General features: G+C 34.0%; 1 protein-coding gene across 1 annotated transcript in view; it reads left to right on the forward strand.

Annotated features, from left to right (window-relative positions):
• Positions 1 to 23,962, forward strand: part of LOC112049750 (uncharacterized) — a 40,935-nt gene that overhangs the window by 4,198 nt on the left and 12,775 nt on the right. Inside the window, exons 2-6 of the mRNA XM_024087773.2 lie at positions 9,664 to 10,971; positions 12,693 to 12,840; positions 17,414 to 17,642; positions 20,121 to 20,217; positions 22,734 to 22,866. Coding sequence (XP_023943541.2) covers positions 9,703 to 10,971; positions 12,693 to 12,840; positions 17,414 to 17,642; positions 20,121 to 20,217; positions 22,734 to 22,866 — 1,876 coding nt within the window. The 5' untranslated portion in view covers positions 9,664 to 9,702. The remainder of the gene's footprint in view (positions 1 to 9,663; positions 10,972 to 12,692; positions 12,841 to 17,413; positions 17,643 to 20,120; positions 20,218 to 22,733; positions 22,867 to 23,962) is intronic.

Genomic DNA, 23,962 nt, shown 5'->3' on the forward strand with positions numbered 1-23,962 from the left:
GTTTTAATGTACATATTTTAAATTACTCCATCAAAAGTTCAAAATAGTATGTTTTATTCTGGCATTCGTGTAAATGGTACTAATCACTTATTCCACATGAGTTGAAGTTTACGGAGTTTGACGAATACATCTCTTTAATCCTTGTTATTTAAATTATTATTACTTGCTGACATGTGTTTATTATTGACATTCAAATGTTTATGTAAATCTCCTTTATGTTGCTCGGGTAAAAAATTCATAAAATAAAAAAAAAACTCTATATCAAAACAGCATCGTTTTAAAGGTTTCTTATTTCAGTACAACATTTTATTTTACAATCCCATATTCTTAAATGAGTATAATGTTCTATTTGAAACGCACTAAGGCCCCATTAATATGCAAGTACTGAATGTAGTTTATAATGCGAGTCGCCTGCTTCCATAGATATTATGCTAATTAACGGGACTTACGTAAGACACATTCATCTTTGAAACAACATTTAAAATTTTCCTTTTTCTTTGTTTTCTCCGCGGGTTTTCTCATTCAAATACCATCCCAGCTTCACTAAATAGTAGAACAAGAGTAACTTATTTCTCTCCCAATGTACTGCTTACATAATAATTTTATTTTAAGTAGTCTAATAATTCATGCCCCATATTTTTTCATGTTGTTTTATTTATTATTCGAACTGTTAATGTAGACTTAGCACTGTAAATAATGTAACAAATAATTAAGAACTTTAATACTATCTACAGGCTGAAGAAAATGATCCTTGATCCCTTTCAAAAAATAGGATTTTTCCAAATCATTTCATGCTTACTAAGCAAGTAAGTACTAGTGCCACAAATTTCCCGCGTAAATAGGGCTTATTCTATAGAGAATTACTTTGTTTTTCTTTTTGCATGTATTATTATGGTGAAGAATATCCATTTTAATAGATGAATTTCTAGTCAGAAACTAACAAAAAATTGGTCAATTTAGAGCTTAAACATTGGTAAAGAGATAGTGTAAATACATACTTGGCTTTTCAACAAATTAAATTAATTTGGATGTTTACTAAAAATAGTTGTCAACATTTTCAATCTTATATATAAAAATCTCGTGTCACTATATTTGTGATGGCACTCCTCTAAAACAGCTCAACCTAACTGAACTTTTTTAGTATCATAAGTTCGTACGGAAATAAGTCCAAAGTAATTTTCACCCTCCTACCTACCTCCTACCTAAATCATCCCCTATTTTTTATTATTTTGCAAGTTTATTATGAAATTCATATAGCAGAACATAGTTATAGTTTGTTACGAATCTGAGATTCGTTTAGTTATAGAAACTTTATTAAGAATTTACAGTTCAATTACCTTTTTACCCAAGGACAAGAAGGGTTATGTTTTTCGCGCGTATCTTGTATGTATGTAACTATGTAATATTATTTATTAGCTCATATCTTCCAAACCGCTGAACGGATTCTCATAATTAAGTTCTTAAATAAGTGGAATTAAAAAACCAACACGATGACTGTGAGACGCTATAGCCCCGAGGGGTTTTTTTTAAGAATATTACAATATGGGTATCTAATTGAAGGGCTCATCATGAGGATTTTAAAATGGTATTTCATGGCCATGTTGAAAAAAAATACAATGATAAAAATCATTATTTATTACACTAACAATTTATTTCACACTAACTAAAAAGTGTGAAATAAATAAAAAAACTCGACTGCATAAAATATAATCCATTTATTGGTCCCAATTGTTTTCTAATTGTTTTCTACAATTCTGGACTAAGCTTGTTCTTCCTTTCAGTTTTATATTCTATGCAGTCGGGTTTTTTTAATTTTTTTTTTAATATTACAATTTATTTCGAGTCACGTAAACATTTTGCAATCTATCTAAATAGTATTACAAGAAGCACGAATTATTCGTTCACCTACACTATCTCAAAACCCTATGAATGATAACAAAGGCTACCAAACTGAATGAAAAGAAATAATTCGTCATTCAATTTAGTTGTTCCTTTTACTGTTAGGTATGTTTCTGAGCTTCCTTGATTGCATTATTCTTATATAATATCTTAGCCTAAGCCCGAGCGTACCACGACAACCATTTCAATAGCAATTTAATAAATAATAATAATTGAATCCAAATAGGGTAAGATTATTATTTGAAACTCATAGTAGAGTAAAATACTCTTGAATTTTTTGTGGCGTGTTCAAATTATTTCTTTCATATAATCAACATGAAAATCTGTGATTATTATTGGATATAGATATTATTGGAATTAACTGATTTTAGCATCTCTTTTTTACACTACTCATTAAGCAAAATACAGTTTCTCTCCTAGTTTGTAATCCTCAAAAAAATTCTCGTAGAGAGGGCTGAATATACCAGCCATAATTTTACTAGAATGTTTACACGTTTCGTGTAATTCAATGTTCTCCTTTCATAGAAACACCATCGAAACAACAGATATACTGAAGGGTTATGAAATTGATATACCAAGAACACGTCCAAATAACTTTATTTTCGTTTCTACACACACAAAGGTTTGAGTTGCCCCTTGGGCACACACACACTAACAACTTAGAAGTGTACCTTGCCTATTGTAATAACGATACCATGAAATCAAGATAGTAAAATCATTGTATGCATGTAAGTTAAGTGTATTGAAAGAATATAATAAATCTATATTGTATTTTTATTTTTGGATAGCGATCACAGAACAGAAAACCGATGTAGCTAGATGACAATGACTGTTAAAAGGTTGATTAATCCCTCAGCAATTATTGGCGAGGTACAGTCGCTCCTAAACCCCAATTATGTTGAAGTACGATATCTCCGTAAGACCCGAAAGATGTGAACAACCAAAGGCACGGAAAGCTCACCATTCATGATTGTTTTTTCTGGCTGAGTGAGCATTTTTCTCGGCTGCTTACAAATGACCGCTTACCTAGAAGGCTACAACAAAATATCTCCCTTCTACATTTTATCCAACCTACTATTCGCTTCCATTATTTCGTTAATGGAATGATATATTGATATAACCTAACAATAAACATGTACTGATGTACCTACATATATCAACTTACAATTAATATACCTAAAAGTATATCCTAATACCTATCTATGATAAATTACCTAGTATCTTCTTCTTCTTCTTTCCTGGGTCTTTTTCGCACTTGGCCACTAAAAGTTAGCCGTTCCACATAAGTCCATTAGGTGTTGGTCCCCACTTCAGTCACTCCAGCCAACCGAGCTGTAGTAGGCCGTCCAGGTCGCCGAACGCTTCATTAAGTGTTGCTGGAGAGTCAATGTGTGATGCGCGTTGTTCAGATACATCTCTGTATTTAAGCATAGCATGTATCGGTGTTTCTTCTTCATCCATGCACGCTCTGCACAGAGGACTGTCATTTATACCTAGAACTGAAAGATTTAGAAGAAGTTCATTTAGTGAGCAGTGCCCCGTTATTAGCTCTGATCATAGGTACACTATACCAATTATAATAATTTTACCAAGCAAATATGTTTTTTTACATAACGAATATTCCCTTAAATTAACGAAAATCTTGTGGAGAGGAGAGTTTTCACGCCATAAAGAATTCGAGGAAAGAATTTCGAACATTTTTTCTCGAGGCTGTAGTTCCCAAGTTCCCCACGGACCTAGAAATAACACTTTTTGCACAAATAAAAATCAACAGCGCTACTTGTTTCTGTAAATAGCCGCCAAAAGTTCATCGGTTTTCATTCAGTGTTGCAACATTAAAATTTACTCGTATTTTTATTTTTGAGCTCCATTAACGGCTTGCAAAATATTCTTTGCAATTCATTCAACTCGTGTACCTTACGATTTTGAGTCCCTTAACGTAAAGTTATTGAGAACCTTAATTATTAAGTCTAGTAAAGAATTCTAATTTAAAGCGTTTACTTTATCCTCATTCCATGCAATACCTACCGTAATATCGTAAAACATAATTTTACCTTATGAAAGTGCCTAAATTAGTTTATTACATTGCTGAATCTTGTAAGAATAGCTGTTAAACTCCATTTCAACTCCAATGATCCACTTTGTTGAAACCAGTCGGCAAACCCATGCATAAGTAATATTATCTACTTCTGGTGAAAACTTTCTACCTTCCACTAAAGATGACTTTTATTCTTTTATTAGATAATATTTATTACATGTTACGAGTCATATTTATGCATATATATACCACTGCTGGGCAAACGCCTCCTCTTCCATTGTGTCCCATCCATAGTTGATCGGGTCCGTTAATTACCTTCGAAGGCAATTAGATCGTCTTTCCAACTGATAATTGGTCTGCCTCTTTTTCTTTTTGCATCCCTTGGGCAGCACGATTTTGTTATACTACTCCAGTTGACATTTGTTATTTTTCCTACGTCTCACTTTACTTTTTAGTCGTACGTGTGTACTTGGAACTCTTTTGATCAATAATTTTATGTTTAAGAAATGAAGAAGAAAATGTAATGAAAGATGACTTTTACATGAATAGTAGAGTTTGAAAATGGGAACCCATCGTGTTGTCCAAATGTAATTTGGCGATGGCGGGCTAATGATTTATGACTCCACTCCAAGTTAGAATTAAAGACCGAGCTTGAAAATAGTATAAAAGAAAAATACATTTAACTTATTTTTTTTGCCCGAATCAAAAGTTGGACTTTAAATGGCCGATGAAGCAAGTAAATAACCCCTCTTGCATTCGGGTAATAACATAAAATTAAAAAAAAAACGAAAAACCCCCGAATGTCATGTACTAGTAGATACACGTATTAGTTACACTCTCGATCAAGTCATCAATATTCTCTTTCAGTGCGCTTTCATTTGAGAACCCACTCGAGTTTGCAGACATTCGGTTGTTCTTTCCCACTTTCACCCCTCAAAACTTTTAAACGGCTTAATCGATTTTTATCAAACATGTCTAGGAACACTCACCCGTAAGCAACCTTTATTACAAAAAAACTAAATTGAAATCGCTTCATCCGTTCGGGAGCTATGGTGCCACAGACAGACAGACACGTCAAACTTACACCCCTCTTTTTGCGTCGGGGGTTAAAAAGAGAACAGTTGCGGTAAATGTACTTAAAAATGTAATTATGTTTAGTGTATTATACATTAAATTATACATTCATAATAATGTGGTCATGACGGAACAATGTAGCAAAGTAAAATAAAACTCTGTTGTATCGCCATCGCTAACTTACATAAAGCTTTCTAAACATTAACATTATGTTTTAAAATGCAAAACTTTTGTTCTAAATTCGTTCCCTTTTGCATTGCCTTATTGTTCTTACTCGCATATATCCCTTTTTTTTAAACCGAAACCACTGAATAGAAATAACTAAAAACGATATAAATATTCTTGTTACTACTAATGTTAAAAGAAAACGATTAGGTTTTTTTTATTGTGTAGGTTTTTTTTGTACATACCTATTAGATATTATGAGTAAAGGAAATCTTTAACTGATGATCATTATTGAAAGTATTTAAGCGGAGTTATATTTGTCTGACGTATAGTGTCGTGACGCATCAGAACAGAAACGGTATCATCACATTTTGTATATGACACATCAGAAGCCATCACGACATGTCACAACCCATAAGTGTAAACGTTGTCATACAAAATGAATGGACGGACGGACGGACAGACGGACATGATGAAACTATAAGGGTTCCTTGTGGACTATAGAACCTTAAAAACAGCTGCGTGGTTGGTCTAAACACCATATATCATGTAAAGAGGACTGGGTCTCTGTAGTGGGCCTTTAAAACAGACAGATAGTGTAGAGTGACTGATGAATTTATGATCTACAAGAGGTAATTTCCTGTTTATCTTTTAAAATAAATGACATGACATTTTTATTAGGCTTTTATAGTAAAGTAAATGTTCCATTCGGCACGTAGATACTTGAGCATTCAACGAAATGGCAAAACATTATTAATGAAATGTGACTCATTGTAATTTATAAACAAAAATCCACCCTCGTCATTTCTTTTTATAAAATACGAATGAAAAGAATTTTATTCTTAAAATCTTGCCGTTGCATAGTTAGACCAGCTTTTCTGGCGTAACAAAACCCCATTCTTTTGCCACCGCGCGTGTAATTTAATGATAATGAACGCAAAAATGGGTACATAAAAATTTATCAAATTATTTAAACGGCTAAAACATTCTACATTTAACTCTGGGTAAATTAAATTGCTTTTGAGGTAGACTTTAACTAAAATAAAAAATATGTAGCTCCATAAATTAAATTTTACACTATCTTTAGCGAGCATGTACTCGTGGTTCGTTCGTTGTTGGAAAAAACGTTAACATTTCTATCTAATTTGCTGATTTCTCTGTGAATCTGTGTTGTTAAGTAGTGTAGTAGTAGCTAACTTGAGTTATGGCTCGTTATTGAAATTCCACGACCTGAGAACTATCACCAAATACTATATATTGAAGCCGTGAATAAAGTGATTCCCAACTTAAGATATTCTCATAATTAATAAGTAATAATAAATAAATTGTTAATAAGATCTTTTTACTGACATTTAATTGCTATATTAACCAGGACTTTAACCGTATTTTTTTTTAATAAACGAGGATACATACTCGTAATTATGCTAGATCCACAATTCAAAAGTTGATTTTCATATACACCTCATATTTTTTTAGAAACCTGTAATGATTGTTGGAATGCTGATTAAAGATAGATTTCAAAGTTAAAAAAAATAATCTTTACTAATATTATAAAGCTGAAGGGTTTGTTTGTTTGTTTGCTGAACTCGCTAATCTCAGGAACTACTGGTCCGATTTCAAAAATTCTTTCAGTGTTAGATAGCCCATTTGTCGAGGAAGGCTATCTAACACTGAAAGAAATATATTATCCCCGTATTCCTACGGGAACGGGAACCAAGCGAGTGAAACCGCACGGCGTCAGCTAGTTATTAATAAATTTAAAATTACATACTTACTATTTATTATTCCTGAATTTGAAGTAATTTCGAAAGTTTTTGACAGACCAAAGTAGAATCCAAATTTACTCAAAGTAAACTTTGTAATCTCTCTCGCTCGATCTTATCAATTCGGGTGACTTTTGACAGGTATTGCTCAGCTGCTAGTCTCTATACTCATATCAAACGAGTAAAGTCAAACAATGTATTTATTCGTGCGTTTGATTGAACACTCTAATGTCAGGTGTTGGATAGGCGATTCCTTGATTTATCGTGGAATGCTTTATAGGCAATATAAAATAACGTTACGACCGATAGGAGCAGAGCGTCAATGAAAAATGTGGCAAAAATGGGAAATATAATTCCTTTTAAGAGCATCCGTTGTATGCGCTGCATAGACGTTTATAGTTAAACAAAAATCATATATAATAGGCTAGTTTAAATGGTCTTATATCAAACTTTTAATTTTTAAATATTATTTTGACAATATGAATCAAAACGCCTGTGGCCATGATGGTCTATATTTCAACTGTTTCATGACATCACGTTAACATCCTTCCTATCCTTTACAGACGGAGCGTTTGACAAAAATATGTATCTATTTGTTGATAATTAGTTTGACGTTCAGTAACATTGAGACGTCACAAAATGGATGGATATATTTCCGACCTTTATTCCATGTTTACTACAATATTAACTGACGTAATATTGTTTATATTAAATTTAATATGAGTCAACTACGCTATTGAATATATTTTTTAAATATATATGGAACATTTTTAAATATCTAGTAATGTTGTAAAGTTTATTTTTGTCATGTCAGCGAAAAGACACCGAATTTAAAACTGAAATCTAGTTATAAAATTACTCTCTGTTTCACTTGTTCCAAGGTCACAAAATTTTATCCGTATTATCGTTCCTTTAAACGAGAAGATCTTGTATAAAGCATTCATAAAACAAATTTTCAATTAGGTATAAATGACCGAAATACCTCAACCTTATACTTATAATAAAACTGGTCGAATTCTATACATTTATTCGCAATTTGAGATTTTACTTATACCATTTGTAACACCAAACGTTACCGTGGTATAACGGACGCCAGCGCTATCTAGAATCAATACTTATAATACGAATTCCGTACATTTTGTACATTCTGTACATTGAAGATATTTTGAAAATTTTTGTTGGGGGGCATTATATAATCGATACTGAAGCTAAAAATATTTTTTTTCGATTTTTTGTCTTTCTGTCTGTCTGTCCGTGTTTTTTTGTTATTTGGGCAACACGCTGAAACTACTAAATGAATTCAAATGAAACTTATCACGGTTTAAGACCATAATACGGAGAAGATTATAGGATACTTTTTATTGCGAAAATAAAATAAAATGGGGGTGAAACAGGGGTTGAAAGTTTGTGTGGAAAGTCCTTCATTTTTTGAGTTACAGTTTTAAAAATTTTTTCATAAATCATGAAAAAAAATACAAAATATAATGGAATTCAAAATTTTTTAAAATTCAAAATAAATATAGGGCATGAAAAATTACATTGATTTCCACGCGGACGAAGTCGCGGGTGTACGCTAGTATTTGTATAATAGGCCTCTCCATCCATATTTTGGTCCATTCATCGTCAAGTTGTGTACATTTTACATTTACAAGAAACAAACGAAAATTCAGTAGTGCGGGTTTTTATTCGAAACTACCTGAAAATATTACAATGCACCTACTATATTGTAAGTTTGGGCTAATCTATACAAAATCCGCAGTTCACTGACGTCAGTTCGTTGTTTGTTTTAGGTAGAACACAAATCCTTTATTTGTTGGTGGATAAATTACTGTTTACTTGTACATTATCACTTAATATGTATTTGTTACATTAGCAATTAAAAGAGACTACCTACTCGTATTATATGACAATGGCATAGTTGGTGTATTCTATAAAATAAACGATGTGATTTTTTTATAAAAAAATATTTTTTTTAATATGACCAACATTCCTCTAATCCCAACTAGTCGGGAAAGACTGTATTAGGAGTGGGCACGACAATAGACCAAGGGAGCGGGGATCGAACCACAACCTCTAGTTGATGAGTCCGACCGCTTTACCGTTGAGCTATTGAGACTATATAAAAAAACGAAGTGATATAATACAGACACGAGAATTTCATTGGAGTGCCGATTAACTCCGATTTATTTATATGTCATGAAAACTATTGAGCAAAAGAAAACAATTTCTAATTACCACCTAGCTAAGCGCTAGTATGTTCTGTACTAATGAAATATTATAACTTTAACTTAGTTCCAGTGGTAACAAATTTCTCAATTCTAAATTATAATCCGTATACGTTGATCATGAAAATAATTATAGTCCTCGGTAGCCATAACAGCGTTGGCTATAATAATTTGAAAAATTCTTCAATGTTAGATAGCCCACTTATCGAGGAAGACTATAGATTATATACTATCCCCATATTCATACAGGAACGAGAACCACGTGGGTGAAACCGCGCGGCGTCAGCTAGTATTGAATATTGACTATTTAAATTTATGATCATTATTACGTACATATATAGGTTCAATTAGTGACTAATCTGAAAAAGATATATTTTTTTAATTTATAATTATGTAGGTACCTATATAATAATTATGAGAGCAGATAAATATTTCAATAATAGCCATAGCTGTATAGGTATACGAATGTAATGAGTTTAACATGTGTTTTCTTCTACAGGATGCCATATCGTCAAGCTAGTGGGAAATAAAAGCGACCATGATTCATGTGGACAGTTTCAAGCGTCCGTCGCCATCGCCGTCACGATGTTCAGTGCGGAGTGACAGCAGAGTGTTCCGCCAGCCGCGCGTCATTCAGGTGAACCGTGACGCTGCCACCATGATGGATGACGAGAGCGCCGTCGGAGGCTCGAGCAGCGCGGCGGAGCCTACCTGCCCGGCTGAATACGAGTCACACGTCAGCCAACACGCGGCACATTTCCGATCGCGAACGTTCAGTGATGGATTCATAAGGAACACTAGTCTCGAGCTGTTGCTCGGAGTAGATTGCGAAGCTTGCCTTGCTCTCGCTGCACAGCAACGCTGCATCAATCAACCAATATCTGAAAAAGATTTCGATTTGGTTTGCAATTGTAATATTCGGCAGAACAATTACATAAATTGCTATCGCGACTCATTTAAACAGCGCGGGCACACCCTTAATATTTACGACATAGAAAGGATCAAAAGGGACACGGGACGAAGTACCTTAGCCATCGGATCCCATCGCAGTTTAGACAGAAAGCATTATAAAAGCAAAACTGTAGGCGTATCGAGATACATTTCAAAACAATTCATATCATACGACCCAAACAACACACTGGTGCAAAAAATCAAAAGAAAATTATCTAATTTGAAAAAAGTGAAAGCAGAACCGATCACTAAAAAACCACAAAACTCACTTCAATTAGCAGAAATGGCATCCAGTTCAACGAATTCACTGAAAAGGCTCTCAATGCTATCACTTGTAGATAAATCACATAGAAAAATGGATACTCAAAGTGGCATTTTCTCATCTTCGGGCCTTCAATCAAAAGACGATCTAAAAAACAATATCACGACGTACGAAAACTTTTCTTCTAACATCGATCAATGTTTTGACCGACTTCGAAATTGTAACGAGGATCTCACATCGCAGAATAGCGTACGCTCGAGGAACTTTGAAAACAACGATGAACACGCCGTTAGAAATTCGCCTCTGATTAAATTTTCAACTCTCGATAATCGAAGTCGTTGTAGAAGTATTAGAAGACAGCTGTCGTGTAACGAGTTTCCCAGCGATAGATTTAGAGATCGAGTATCCGAGACGTGGGTGCAAGACGAAAATGCTTTTCTGTCGAGAAATTTGCAGAACGACGTCGTGGACGATACGCAAACATTTGTCGAACCCGATAAAGTAATAAGAAGTTCAGCGCGCAACGCACACGCGCTATGTACCTGTAATACTCACCGTGACAACAGAATCCCTTCAATTTTTTACGATGCGCATGTAAGTTTTACATACTTCTAAATGTTACTAAAATTATACATACTTCACTGGGCATGTTTAGTTTTAGTTCGTTTGTTACACTTTCTTGTAAATACTTGACTTTTATATCTATGTTATCGTAAAGAAAGAAACATATAGACTACCATTTACCCAGAAATAAGTAATGTTTATGTTATTGACAAGTAATTTCTACACGTGCAAAGCTGCGGGCAGTAGCTAGATAGTACATAGATATCAAGATAAAGAATAAATGAAAAATTTAAATATTCTGTGGTTTTAAAACTTCTAAGCTTGAATGTGTATAAAACTTTAAGGTATGCCTGTAGGTAGAAGTCGTAAAGGCCCATCCATACAATTAACCTATTTCTGTTCTACTTTCAATGTATTCAAAACTACACTTCTAGTCGAAATTTCCCACCAGAGACGCATACCTGATCCAATTTAAAAAAGATTGTTACCCATATACTTGAGTGCTGCAACTTACGACACCTACTAGCTCTAACCCCCGGTGTCTGAGAGTTTGTCGTTAATTGCCCGTTGGAAACTAAACAAATATTTATTGGCACTTTGGAGAAAAGTACCTATTACGTTTAACTTAACACATATGGAAACAGAATTATCTTTTGAACAAAATGTATTTCATGATTATTATCAAGAACACAGGCGAAATTTTTCGCTCCATTTACCAAGTATTAAAAAACCATTGTCTGGCCACAAAATTGTTTATCAGCATGAAATATATCGCACCATATTACTATCAAAAATTTAATATTAATTACAGTGTTACTAATTTATAATTAAATCAGACACATAGGAAACAAAGCACCTACCTACTAGTTTCCGTCTTCTATCCTAAATGTGCATTAAATTATACTAGAATAATATCAAAGTTGGTTACTAATATTTGCTTTCATAATCAAGGTTCCTCGTATCAAGTATTCCTGGAATTGAATGCGTATGCGAAGATGTGATTACATTAAATTTAAATGTACTCTGAGGTTATGTATTTTTACAAAACCTACGGCAAATATAAAAGAGAGAAGCCTTTTACAATATACGCTGAGATTCTTTAGATTATTTATTGCTAGCAATCGTATCATGTTATAACCACGTGGCACGTCGATTCTCTTTCTACAAACGCTAACGCTTCGAAAACTAAAAAAATGTATAGGAATGACAGATTCGAACGATAACTTGATCACGTGACCTTGACGAGACGAGCAATTGTCATTCATATACAAATACATTTTTTAATTTTCGAAGTGTTTGCGTATGTACAAACTACAAAGAGAATCGACACACGATGCGATATGGCTACTTTTGCAAAAATGTTAATTTATTTTTTCAAAAACTTTTTCCTTCCATCCGATCTTGATGAAACAAATGACACTTAGACTGCGCTTAACCTATCTGCTAAAATTATAAACCAAGATAAATGTATATTGCTTGAACTGTAAACTACCATACACATCTATGTTAGGAGCATTGGCTGAAAATCTAGCCACGTCAGGCGGTCACTATACATGTCTGTCTATACTAATATTATATGGAGGAAAGATTTGTTTGTTTGCATTGAATAGACACTGAAACTACGGGGCCGATTAGAACTTTTTTTACGCCATTATAATCCTACATTATCAAGAACATAGACTATTTATCCCCGTATTATAGTGAAAACACGTGGTGTCTGCTTGTGTCTATGTAAAATATTGGTATTATAGGGCAAAAAGCGAACAACGCCAGCTCCAGACGTAACAGAGCGCTCGCAGGGACGAACGCCCGCATGTAACGCGTGCAAGCCTGCCCAGTGGCTCCCTCCCGGCACTTCCACTACTAGCCACAGCTCAACCACTACGGCTAATTCTTCACGTAAGTACAGCCCGTGATGATTAACTTGGCACCTGGCTCGAATTATGTTTGAACAGTGTTTGTTTAGTAGACAGGTGTCAAGTTAATGCGCACGAGTTATACATGTCACTGTTAGATTGTAAAAACGTTAGTTTATAATCTCACTCGTGATATTATAATCTACCGTCATATTGTGAACTGAAAATACCGATTGCTATTTAACGTGTTATTTTTCGGAAGTGAAACCGTTAAATTGCAATCAGTATTTTCAGTTCACAATATGACGGTAGATTATAATATCACGAGTAAGATTATAAACTAACGTATTTTACAATTTAACGGTAACATACATATTTTTCATTTTTAATATATTTTTAAGAGCTTTGTTCATACATATGCCACAAATGGCGTTTTTAGGGAAGAAAGATAGCACGGTTGAACCGAATTGGATGGCATTTTTAACCGACTCCAAAAAAAGGGAGGAGGTTCTTAATTCGACGCGTATATTTTTTTATGTTTTTTACTTCATAACTTCATATTCAGTGTTTTCATGAAGATCAGTTCAGTAATTTTGTGTTAAAATGAAAATAACGAAATTGCCCGTACTGTGGCGCTTTCGTTCACTATGCTTTCACTTTGAAGGCGGTGCCAACACAGTGATGCATTAAGTAAAGCCGATTAAATCATAAAATTTAGGATTTAATCGGCGGAATAGACAGTTCTTCCCGTGGTTCTTTCAGAAACGGCTTTAATTAATACGTCACTGGATTAGCACTGCCTTCAAAGTGATCAGAAGGTAGCACATATGATGTTATTTTTCGCTATTTGGTATATTTTCGCGATTTTGAAGTCAATTAAATTTTTTTATTAAAAATATTTTATTACCACATTAAGTTTATAATATAATTGGAGACTGAGCACATGGGATGTTCTGTTTCCCGTACAGTTCGTCGATCTGTTTAATCTAGTCTTTGCGAGTATAAAACAATTTTTTCTTGAAATTTACATTCGCGTTGCAATCGATAAGTAGTCTCTTCAGTGTGTAATTATGACGTAGCCGTTTCGTAGACACGAAGCGCGTAGGCGCGTAGTGTGACGCAAGCGGCCACCTTTTCATTGCACCTGACGTAAATCCGATATTTTATAAAAACTTTCATTGTTTGTTTAATATTATTTAATATTCAAACTAAATTCGTTATGAAGTTTTTGAGACTCGGTAAATTTTATTTACATGTCGTCCATGGCGGTTCCGAATAAAAAATTGCACCAAAGGCTCTACGGAATTCGTATCGTATATCATAATAATCCCCAGTGTTCTTATTTCAAAACATTTACGTTAATATGTAGAAAAATACAATTTGCTGTTGCGAATTTAATCACAGAGATAAAGTGAAGCAACATAGTTGTACGTATTTATTAAGAAGTTTAATCTCATATAAGTAATGGATACAAACTTGAAGCAATATTTTGTTTAAACGTGTTATCTATTTGCGCACAATAAGGGTTGCTGCCTTAGCATATTTGAAGACGTAAATTGCGAAAATATATATTGATTTATTTTCTATAATCCCGAGCTTTTTTGCCGTCACATTCCTACCTACGATCATGTCAAGTTATCACTTATCAAGATTTCTTTTTTCGAGGAATATTTAGTAATTAAATGATATTAAGAATAATATTATGCATATATTCTTTTAACTTTTACTAGAAAAAATAAGTGCGATCCCTAAGGTGCGTATTTATTTTACTTTTGTTATACAATTGTCTTCGTATAAAAGTTGCAACAAACATTTATTTTGTTGTTTATATAAAATATTTGTATAATATTAACTTAAGATAAAGACCGACATACCAATATACCAATTTACAACGGTAGTTACTTAACATCAACTGAGCCTAACGCTCGTTTAATTGAGACGTGCGGAGCGCGTCTAGGCAAATCTAGAGAACGACTGACAACAAAGCGATACATTTTTATAATAGCGATAATAAAAAATTACCTATATTGTAAAGTTGATAGAGTATAAATCCTGCTTAACTCCAGCTAAGCTAACTTGTTGAAATTATTGAGGTTTGCAAAAAATGTACTTCATTTAAAAGTTAGACGTAGTGTAGAGTTTTTACTCGTGTTGCTTCTGGATAAAAACGATACGTAGCCGCCACATTGTAGGAAAAGCCGCGTTACAACCCTATTCCCAACCCGTCTATAACTTTCCACCCCGCAGCAAACTATAATGTTGGTTTTGACAAGTATGGGGTAGATTATCGGATAGCTTCTGACTATTATGACCTAAATCGATTTTGATATATGTGATGTCTAATATCACGATAAATTAATAGTTAAATGGTAGACGATTAAGCTCAATTATGTCTATCCGACTATTGCTATTATTTATTAGTTACTTTAATTAATTTTGACCATTCAATCTGACCTCAATAACGAGCGATTAGATTTAACATTAATTTAAATGCATTTAGTACATGTACTATCGAAATATTATTTCTCTATTGAATTTGGGAATTATGTTAAATCAAAATGATTGTAACACTGAAACTTATTTTAGTGATAAAGATCTCCCTACCGAATTTCGGCCACAGCGAACAATCTCAACTTGAGCCCTCTACGCAGGAGATAGTACTTTTTTATTCTTTACAAGATAGCCCATGATAATAATCTCACCTGATGGTAAGTGATGATGCAATCTAAGATGGAAACTAGCTAACTTGTAAGCAGGAGGATGAAAATCCACACCCCTTTTGGTTTCTACACGGAACCGTATCGGAACGCTAAATCGCTTGGCGGTACCTAACTAGCCACGACCGAAGCCTCCCACAAGCCAGACCAGGACTATATACCAGAGGCCACGCCACGGAGGCCTTAAAAATTGCGCAATTGTGTGCGCAAACATAGGTGCACTCTCTATTTTCTTCTTTCTCATAAACCGACGAAATGGCACACGACTTCACTGAAATCAAGGTTTTTCACGTGAGGCCAATAAACCAATACCGACTTCCAAACTCCAGGTTTATATTGGTTTTTGAAAGAAAAACTCCATAACCGATTTGTTTGTTGACCCGATTCGGTAGTAGAACCCTGAGCATGAGCAATGTAGCCAAACAAGCTAACAGCAGATCCTGTAGCCATGTGGCATGTCGATTCTCTTTCTAGATACGCTAACGCTTCGAAAACTAACAAAATGTATGGGAACAGATCCGATCGACAACTTGATCACGTGACCTATCAATAGCAAATGTCATGCCATATTTTTTTTAATTTTCGAAACGTCAGCGTTTGTAAAAGAGAATCGTCGTGCCACATGGCTACAGGCCCAGTGCCTATCAAACCGAAAATACCTACCTGAATATTAAAGTTAATTAGTTACATTTCTCTTCATTTTCTCTCATCTTTTAAAACTTATACTGTATGCCTATTGCAATGAATTTCAATCGCTCTGTAATTTGTATTTTAAATTATTTACAGATTATTAAATGATTCGGCATAAATATGTCGGTAGCTATAGTAATCACGAGCTGATAAAATTTAATAATGAAGGAAATGAATAATACAGCCCTTATCGTGTATACACTTACGTTATTGAGTGCTATTGCATAATATAATGTTTTAATGTTATGGTTAACCAATATGGTCCCTGTTACTGTATCACTCAATTATTAAATACCTAGTGGTAATTGCAATTTTTGACGAAAATATTTTACTTTGTAAAAGGTACAATCTAGTCTCAATAAGTAAAGATACGGAGTTAAGCTAAAATCTTGAACTAGGATTAGATTTAACAGTTCAAAAAATTCCGCAGTCTTTGAGATGTAACCGTATAGTCTCCGACAGATCACAGGACACCGTTTGATGTCTTCTCGGTAGCTTTATTACTGAAGGTCGTACTAAAGCTTCTTAGTTACATTGTTTACAAGCACTCGCCATACTGTTGGGTCCTCGTCGTCATCAACCCATATTCGGCTCACTGCTGAGCACGAGTCTCTTCTCAGAATGAGAAAATTCTCAGTTAATAAGCAGGTATCATCACGATGTTTGATGAGAATTTTCTTAATTCTCTGCGTGTGTAAAGTCTACCAATCCGCATTAGGCCAGCGTGGTGGACTATTGGCCTAATCCCTCTCATTCAGAGAGGAGACTCAAGTTCAGCAGTGAGCCGAATATGGGTTGGGTCCTCAGCTTATCTATATTAAGTACTAGCGTTAGATCATAATCAGTCTATCTAATGAGATATACTATTAGCAAATTATAAACCATTAATTTGTGGTTACAATTGCATATTTCGATCATAAATATGGTGGTGAAAGTCACGCGAACTCAGTACTTTTCACTATACCACAAGAACCATATTATACATGTATTAGAACTCGTAACGGTGTTTTTACAACACCACATTGTGAATCTCAAATTCGTCTCTAGCTTTATCTTTCTTACATAATAATATGATAGGAACAATTCGAAACTCGTAATTGTCGAGTTAAAACATCGTCACAGTTTTTTCCGAATCCTGAATGCACCGTAGCCGAATGAACCTGTACAGAAATGTTCACTTTGAAAAAGCAGTACCTACATTTCTAACAGGTCTGACGGCATGGCACCGCCGCTGGTGTTGTGTGGCCATATTGGTGCTGGTGGCGGGCACTGCCTGCGTGGCGGGCCCTTTAGCGCTGCGGGCCCCGCCTGGTGCGCCGCTACATGAGCGGCTACGGCTGGCGGAGAGACTTCTACACGATACGCCCCTGGTGGACGGCCACAATGACTTGCCTTGGAACATTAGGAAGTTCTTGCACAATAAAATCAAAGATTTCAGGTAGGTTCAACTTTCATTATCCATACTAATATTTTAAAGAGGTACAGTACGTTAGGCTGTAGGGGGTAATCTCTGGATCTACTCAACCGATTTTGAAAATTCTTTTACCAATAGAAAGCCAAATTGTGAGTGAATGTTGGTGACTGACATAGGCTATATTTTATCCCCGTGTTCCCTCTAAAACGGGGACTATGAAATCGCGGGGCATCTGCTAGTGTTCCAACTTGTTAATTATAATTATATTAATTAAGAAGAATTTTCAAACATTTTAGGAATTCTTATAATTACATTTTTAATTTTAATTATAATTTTTGTTAATTAAATTATTTATTAATAAAGTGCCTATGTCTTTATTTTAAATTAAATTGCTTATTATTTAAGATTTAGTAATTACTTGTGTAATACTTGTTCTTAATTGGAATCCCAAATTAAGAAGATATCGCTATAATAATAATCATCAAAGTGTAATAAAGTATTGAAGTAAAATTTGAAGACTGACTAAATATTTTCTTGTCTTTCCTTTTAAAATCATTTTCATTATCTTATCGTAGATATAGTGAGAATAAATGTATTCATCTAGATACCAACTGTAAAGGGCTTTCAGGTTTTAGGAAACTTTTTTAATCTATTTTGAATTCCAATATTGAAATATATATTAATCACTATAAACTAGGTAAACAAAATAAGAAAAAAATATTATTAATTGGTCACAACACGCTTGGTATAAAAGGTCATGTACCGTATAATCTTAATTAATAAAGTGTTTCGTATATATAAGTTTTCAAGCCTGACATATTAAGCTCATTAGTCTAGATTATTATTGTCAACTAATACCGATAATCATATTACTTGAATTACTGTAATAATCATATTAATGTAATGTAGGTATTTAGTTCAACAATTGTAGGTAGGTAAGATGTTGTATGTTATTATTTATTACTAGATGATCCGACCCAACAACAGGGTGCCATATTATAAAGGAGAAACCCAGTCTTCATACAGACCAAACAAAACTACAAACGATATAAAGCTGAAAATTGGCCATAAATAATTAGAATATATAAGGAAATCTCAAGGCTAATTTTCAGAAAAAGCTACGTTGGTTAAATTAGTAATATCTTCTTTACAAAAATACTAAATCCGTGATTAAAAATGGTGAGGTAGAAGGCTGAAACATACTTAACGGTCTATTCTCACACCAAATATATAAAATAGAATTCATAAAATCCAAGCCGTTTCGGAGAAGTGCGAAGTGCGTATAATTCAGTTTTTCACGAATTCCATGGAAGCCAAGAATTGACCGGAATAATGTAGCTTATGAGTGAATCCAAGATACGATATATCTACGTTCCACATTTAACAATAAGTTCAGTACATTTGGCTTTTGCGTCTACAATATTAGTGGGATTAGATTATTTTTTTAGTGTTTTAGGTATATCTGTTTTCTGAATTTCTGACTTATGTTGGGCTTATCGCTATTCAAAATCAATTTTGTTTTATGATTTTTTTATTATCATATACGAGTGTGCAACAAAAGTAGATATGCCTGCCTACTGTATTAGATAATTAGAAAACCCAGAGAGAAAGTAGTAAGAATTGAGAATGCATGCACGACAAAGAGTTGTATGTATAAAACAACAGCGGCAATTCTAAATCTGTGTCCTATTTTTCGATCGCGCGGGCTTAGGGTGAGGGGGCAGTTCTAACATATTTCTGGTGAAGAGGTAGCGGTTTCGCTATGTACGAGTTACTTTATGACGATAATAAATTACAGTCGATGTCGGAAATAAAGCTATTTGTATACTTTTCTTTCAAATTTAAGGTATAGCGATTTGTTTTGAACTTTTTTTAAACTAGCATAAGGGTAAATACACATTTAAGTACTGGCGGTTGATTAAGAAACATGAAATCAATTTCTGTTAGTATTTTTAGAAATTTCAACATTTACCAATTAATGGGAAACTTATGGCAACCCTTCAAAATAGGCAAACCCAAAGGTACAGACATAAAACTGGAATTAGTAATTCTCACCAAAGGTTTTAATCTAATTATTTTGGTCACTTTGGTAAGTAGCCTATACCCGCGAATTTGTCTGCCCTTAGACCTCTTTAAACCGGCCCTATCGCAAAATCCGTTCTTAGTGGATACCTACTAAATATAAACTACCTCCCTGCCAAATTTTATCTTTGTACATCAAGTGGTTTTCGAAATTTAGGGATGAATGACCTTTCGTATTTATATATTAAGATTTGAGGTGATACGTAGTTATGTAGGTAGGTAACAGAACCCCGCGGTTTTATCCGCATATACGGGAATATATTATACCCTATGACACTCACAAATAACGTGGCTTTCTATAGCTAAAAAAAATTAAAATCCGGTCTTAATCCAAAGATACCTACGAAATCTCGCAAACTTACGAACTTTACCTTTTAACATTAGCATAGAATCAATAATCATAATATACGGTTTAAACAGATTCGATGAAGATCTCCGCACCATATCACCATGGGCCACGAGTTCCTGGAGTCACACAGACTTGCCACGACTAAAACAAGGTCGCGTCGCAGCTCAGGTTAGTGTCAACACTGATACCCACATTACCTTCATCATAGTCAATCAGTCACCTTAATGGAGAAAGAGCAACTGAAAGGTCGGATGTGTCTTCCTACAGCCTTTCCTAATGAGTACTATTTACCAACATACAAATTAAAAATGAGGATATCACTAGTCATTTCACACCCAATAATAATTATAATTAACTTGTTCTTAAATTAATGAAAATAAATTTGAGTAATAAGCTTAGAACAATTAGATATGGTTAATATATTTTTTAAAACATTTTATAAACAAACCATACAAAATTTAAAATAAATAAGTTATGAAATGACATGCGTTTTCTACCTTCATTTCTAATTTCTTTGTTAGTAAATAGTACTCATCAAAGGCTGTAGTATAATAGATGTTTGTTGGGAACTTATATTAAAAAATGCGATTTGGCGGGCTTAGTTATATTTGTCGGGTGCTAATGATTGGCTCTGTAATGATTAGGATTAGCTTAAGGTGCTCCTCGAGGCACAGGAGTATTCTTTTACTCCGGCCTTTAACTGAGAAGTTATTGGCAGAAAATAAATCCCAATATATAAAGTCCTCAAACTCATAACTCAGCACTCGAACACCAGGTTTTATGATCTGTAGTTCGATCAACGGAGGCAATTCATCATATTCAATAAAACTAAAAGTTTACAATGCAATTCCAGTCATGGGTATCGTAATATCATTTATTTACAAAAACATATAATAATTAGTTCCGTTACAACGTAAATCGTGAGATTGCAGTCAAGATCTAAATTGATTATTTATTAAATTGGTATGTATTGTAGATATTATATATTACGAAAAATACAAAACAGCAGTTAAAACTTAGGTATTCTTATAGCATTGATACTTAGCGAGAGTTTATTATTTTCGAAACTTCTGATTAAAAAAATAACACTCCGTAATACCTATGCGGTTCGTACTAAGCAATTAGAGCTTCAATGTGGTTCAAAAGAGAGATCATCAATAGCATACTGTCACACATTAGGTAACCCGACCCTACTCAACTCACCGTAACCCGATGTGAGCGTAACGGCTAATGTTCTGTAAAGCAAGATGATCTACGTACGAGTAGGTACCTCTTCACTATTACACAGCAGAAATTGGGTCAGTCATTGATAGATTTGACATACTCGTGCTCAAACATTATGTTAATTTGAATCCTCACTACAAGCTTCTATACAGGGTGCAGTATTTCCAGTAACTCTTTACGGAAAATAATTAAAAATATTTAAAGAACATGTGTTCTAAAATTAATATTTTCGGAGTAAATAATATTTCTTTAGTAACGCATCCTTATAATTATGATGTAGCCAAATTTCAAATTTTAAAATGCGAGGATATAGTCAGGGATCTATAGAACATTTTTACAACTGATTACTATCAACTTTAAAAGAATGTATAAATCGTACACAATGTATATTTGATTGAGAGTGTATCTATCGTTTAAGCGCGGTAACTAACTCACGTTTCCTATTACATGTCACTGCGTACGAAGAATGCGCATTTATATTCCGTAAGCGAGCGCGGAATGCAATTCGTGCATGATATTAAATCAACTACCAGCTAAAACACGGAATAAATTGGCTTGAACTCTTGTCGGGAAATCACAATTTTTCATCTTATATTAGTAAAGTTGCAATGTAACAATATACACAGATGATATTGCCATGCCAACTTCTATATAATATTGTAATATCTCCTTAGCTTAATGTATTTATGCTGGAACAGCTTTCTCTACGATGTCACGGGCAAAGTTAGTTAGTTTAGTACTTACAAATAATGTAGCTATAAGTTGACAGACCTCTGTTTGACAGAGGGGGAAATCTCTGTTTCGTAGGAAAAAGGGTTTGAAGCATAAATCCACCACACTGCTCCATTGCATGTTGGCGGGCTTAGGATATTTGACTCAATAACGATGACTAACGTTTCAATTCTAGTCCAATTCACTAACGTCGAAGTATGTTAATGGACATTTACGAAATTGACCAACTAGCTGTTGTTAGTAATTTTTAAGTCACGTGATTTCGTTTTCATTATTTGTTTAATGCTCATTCAAAATTAAGATTATGAGTGATCAAAAGTGACAAATAATATGGGAAAGGAAATGGCTGGGAAGGGTACACAACCGCGTTTCAAACTCCAGAATGAGAATTTCTTGAAACAAAGAAACCAACTTTTTATAGCCCAAACCAGAACTTGAATCTAAGACCTAAACCGGGCTAACTTTTTAGGAGGAGGATGAAAATCCACACCCCTTTTGGTTTTTACACGGTATCGTACCGTTACGCTAAATCCCTTGGCGATACTTTTTTGCCGGTAGGGCGGTAACTAGCCACGACCGAAGCCTCCCACCAGCCAAATCCACTCTACCAACGATGTAATAGGAAATCATAAGTTTTATATTCCAGTATAATTAAGTATGAACTGACAGCATAAAAAAAATCCTATTTAAATACAATTTTTAAAAAAGTATTTATTTTTTTAATTTAGTTCTGGGCCGCATACGTGCCCTGCGATGCGCAACATCGGGACGCAGTGCAATTGACCTTCGAGCAAATAGACCTCATCCAGAGGCTCACAGACAAGTACCATCCACAGCTAACATTCTGCACATCGGCTGATGGTAAGGAATACTTAGAAATAGAACCTTCATGTTTACTTTAGATAACTATCAACTTTTTGGAAATTTCCTTTATTGGAATTTAATGGAATCAATAGTTTGTTTTTTGATATTATTTGAAATCAGAACCCTTTTGGAGTGGGGACGGAATGATTTATATTATTTAAACAATATATATATGCTATTTATATAAAAAAAAATTAAAAAACAAAACACTACCGACTTCAAAAACACAAACTTATGCAGGAAACTAATAAGTACTTAGAAGAAAACATTATAATATAAATAAGTCGGTAATATTTTTAAATTACTTCTTATATAAATAGCATAGATATTTAAAAAAAAAAATCATTTCGTCCCCGCACCAAAACATTTCTGATTTTAATTAACATAAAAAAACAAAATTTAAAAAAAAATCCAAATCGGAGCTGTTTTTGAGGACTTCCTGCATATGCATGTTTTATGTAATCTTTGACTCCCCTAATTGGCGTTTTATAGATGCCAAAAACACAGTACTGAAATTAACTAACACGTGCTTTGAATGTCACGTCACGTCAAATCTAATGGGTTTTTTTTTGTTTTAGTTTTAGTTAAACAAAAAAAATCCATTAGATTTCTCAAATTTGTATTATCTAGTCAAATCCGCAGGGTTGCACTAGTACTTATACAAAGATATACCTACAGCTATAAACACCCACACAGCCACTATCCAATTAGATCCGATTCCTATGACGTAAAAAGAAAATGTTTGCAGTTATTGTGTACTTACTTGTTTAATCTTAGCCTGCTACCCTTTGTAGTCCATAAATAACGAATAACGTAACAAATTAGCTGCCACAGTCGGTTCTTTGATGGTAATAGATATAGGCTCATTAGTCATTTGGTCTCGTTCCACTTTTCTCTGGCTATACTATCCTATCGTTTCTAAATTATAACTTTACTAGTGGACGCCCGTAACTTCGCGTGGAATTCCGTTTTTCACAAAACCCGCGGGAACTATGAATTTATTCGGGATAAAAAGTAGTATTTGTGTTAATCCAGGATATCATCTATATCTATTTCAAATTTGAGTCAAATTCGCGTTCTGTAATCGCGGCGT

This window comes from Bicyclus anynana, chromosome 3 (genome assembly GCF_947172395.1).
Source record: "Bicyclus anynana chromosome 3, ilBicAnyn1.1, whole genome shotgun sequence".
NCBI classification, from domain to species: domain Eukaryota; kingdom Metazoa; phylum Arthropoda; class Insecta; order Lepidoptera; family Nymphalidae; genus Bicyclus; species Bicyclus anynana.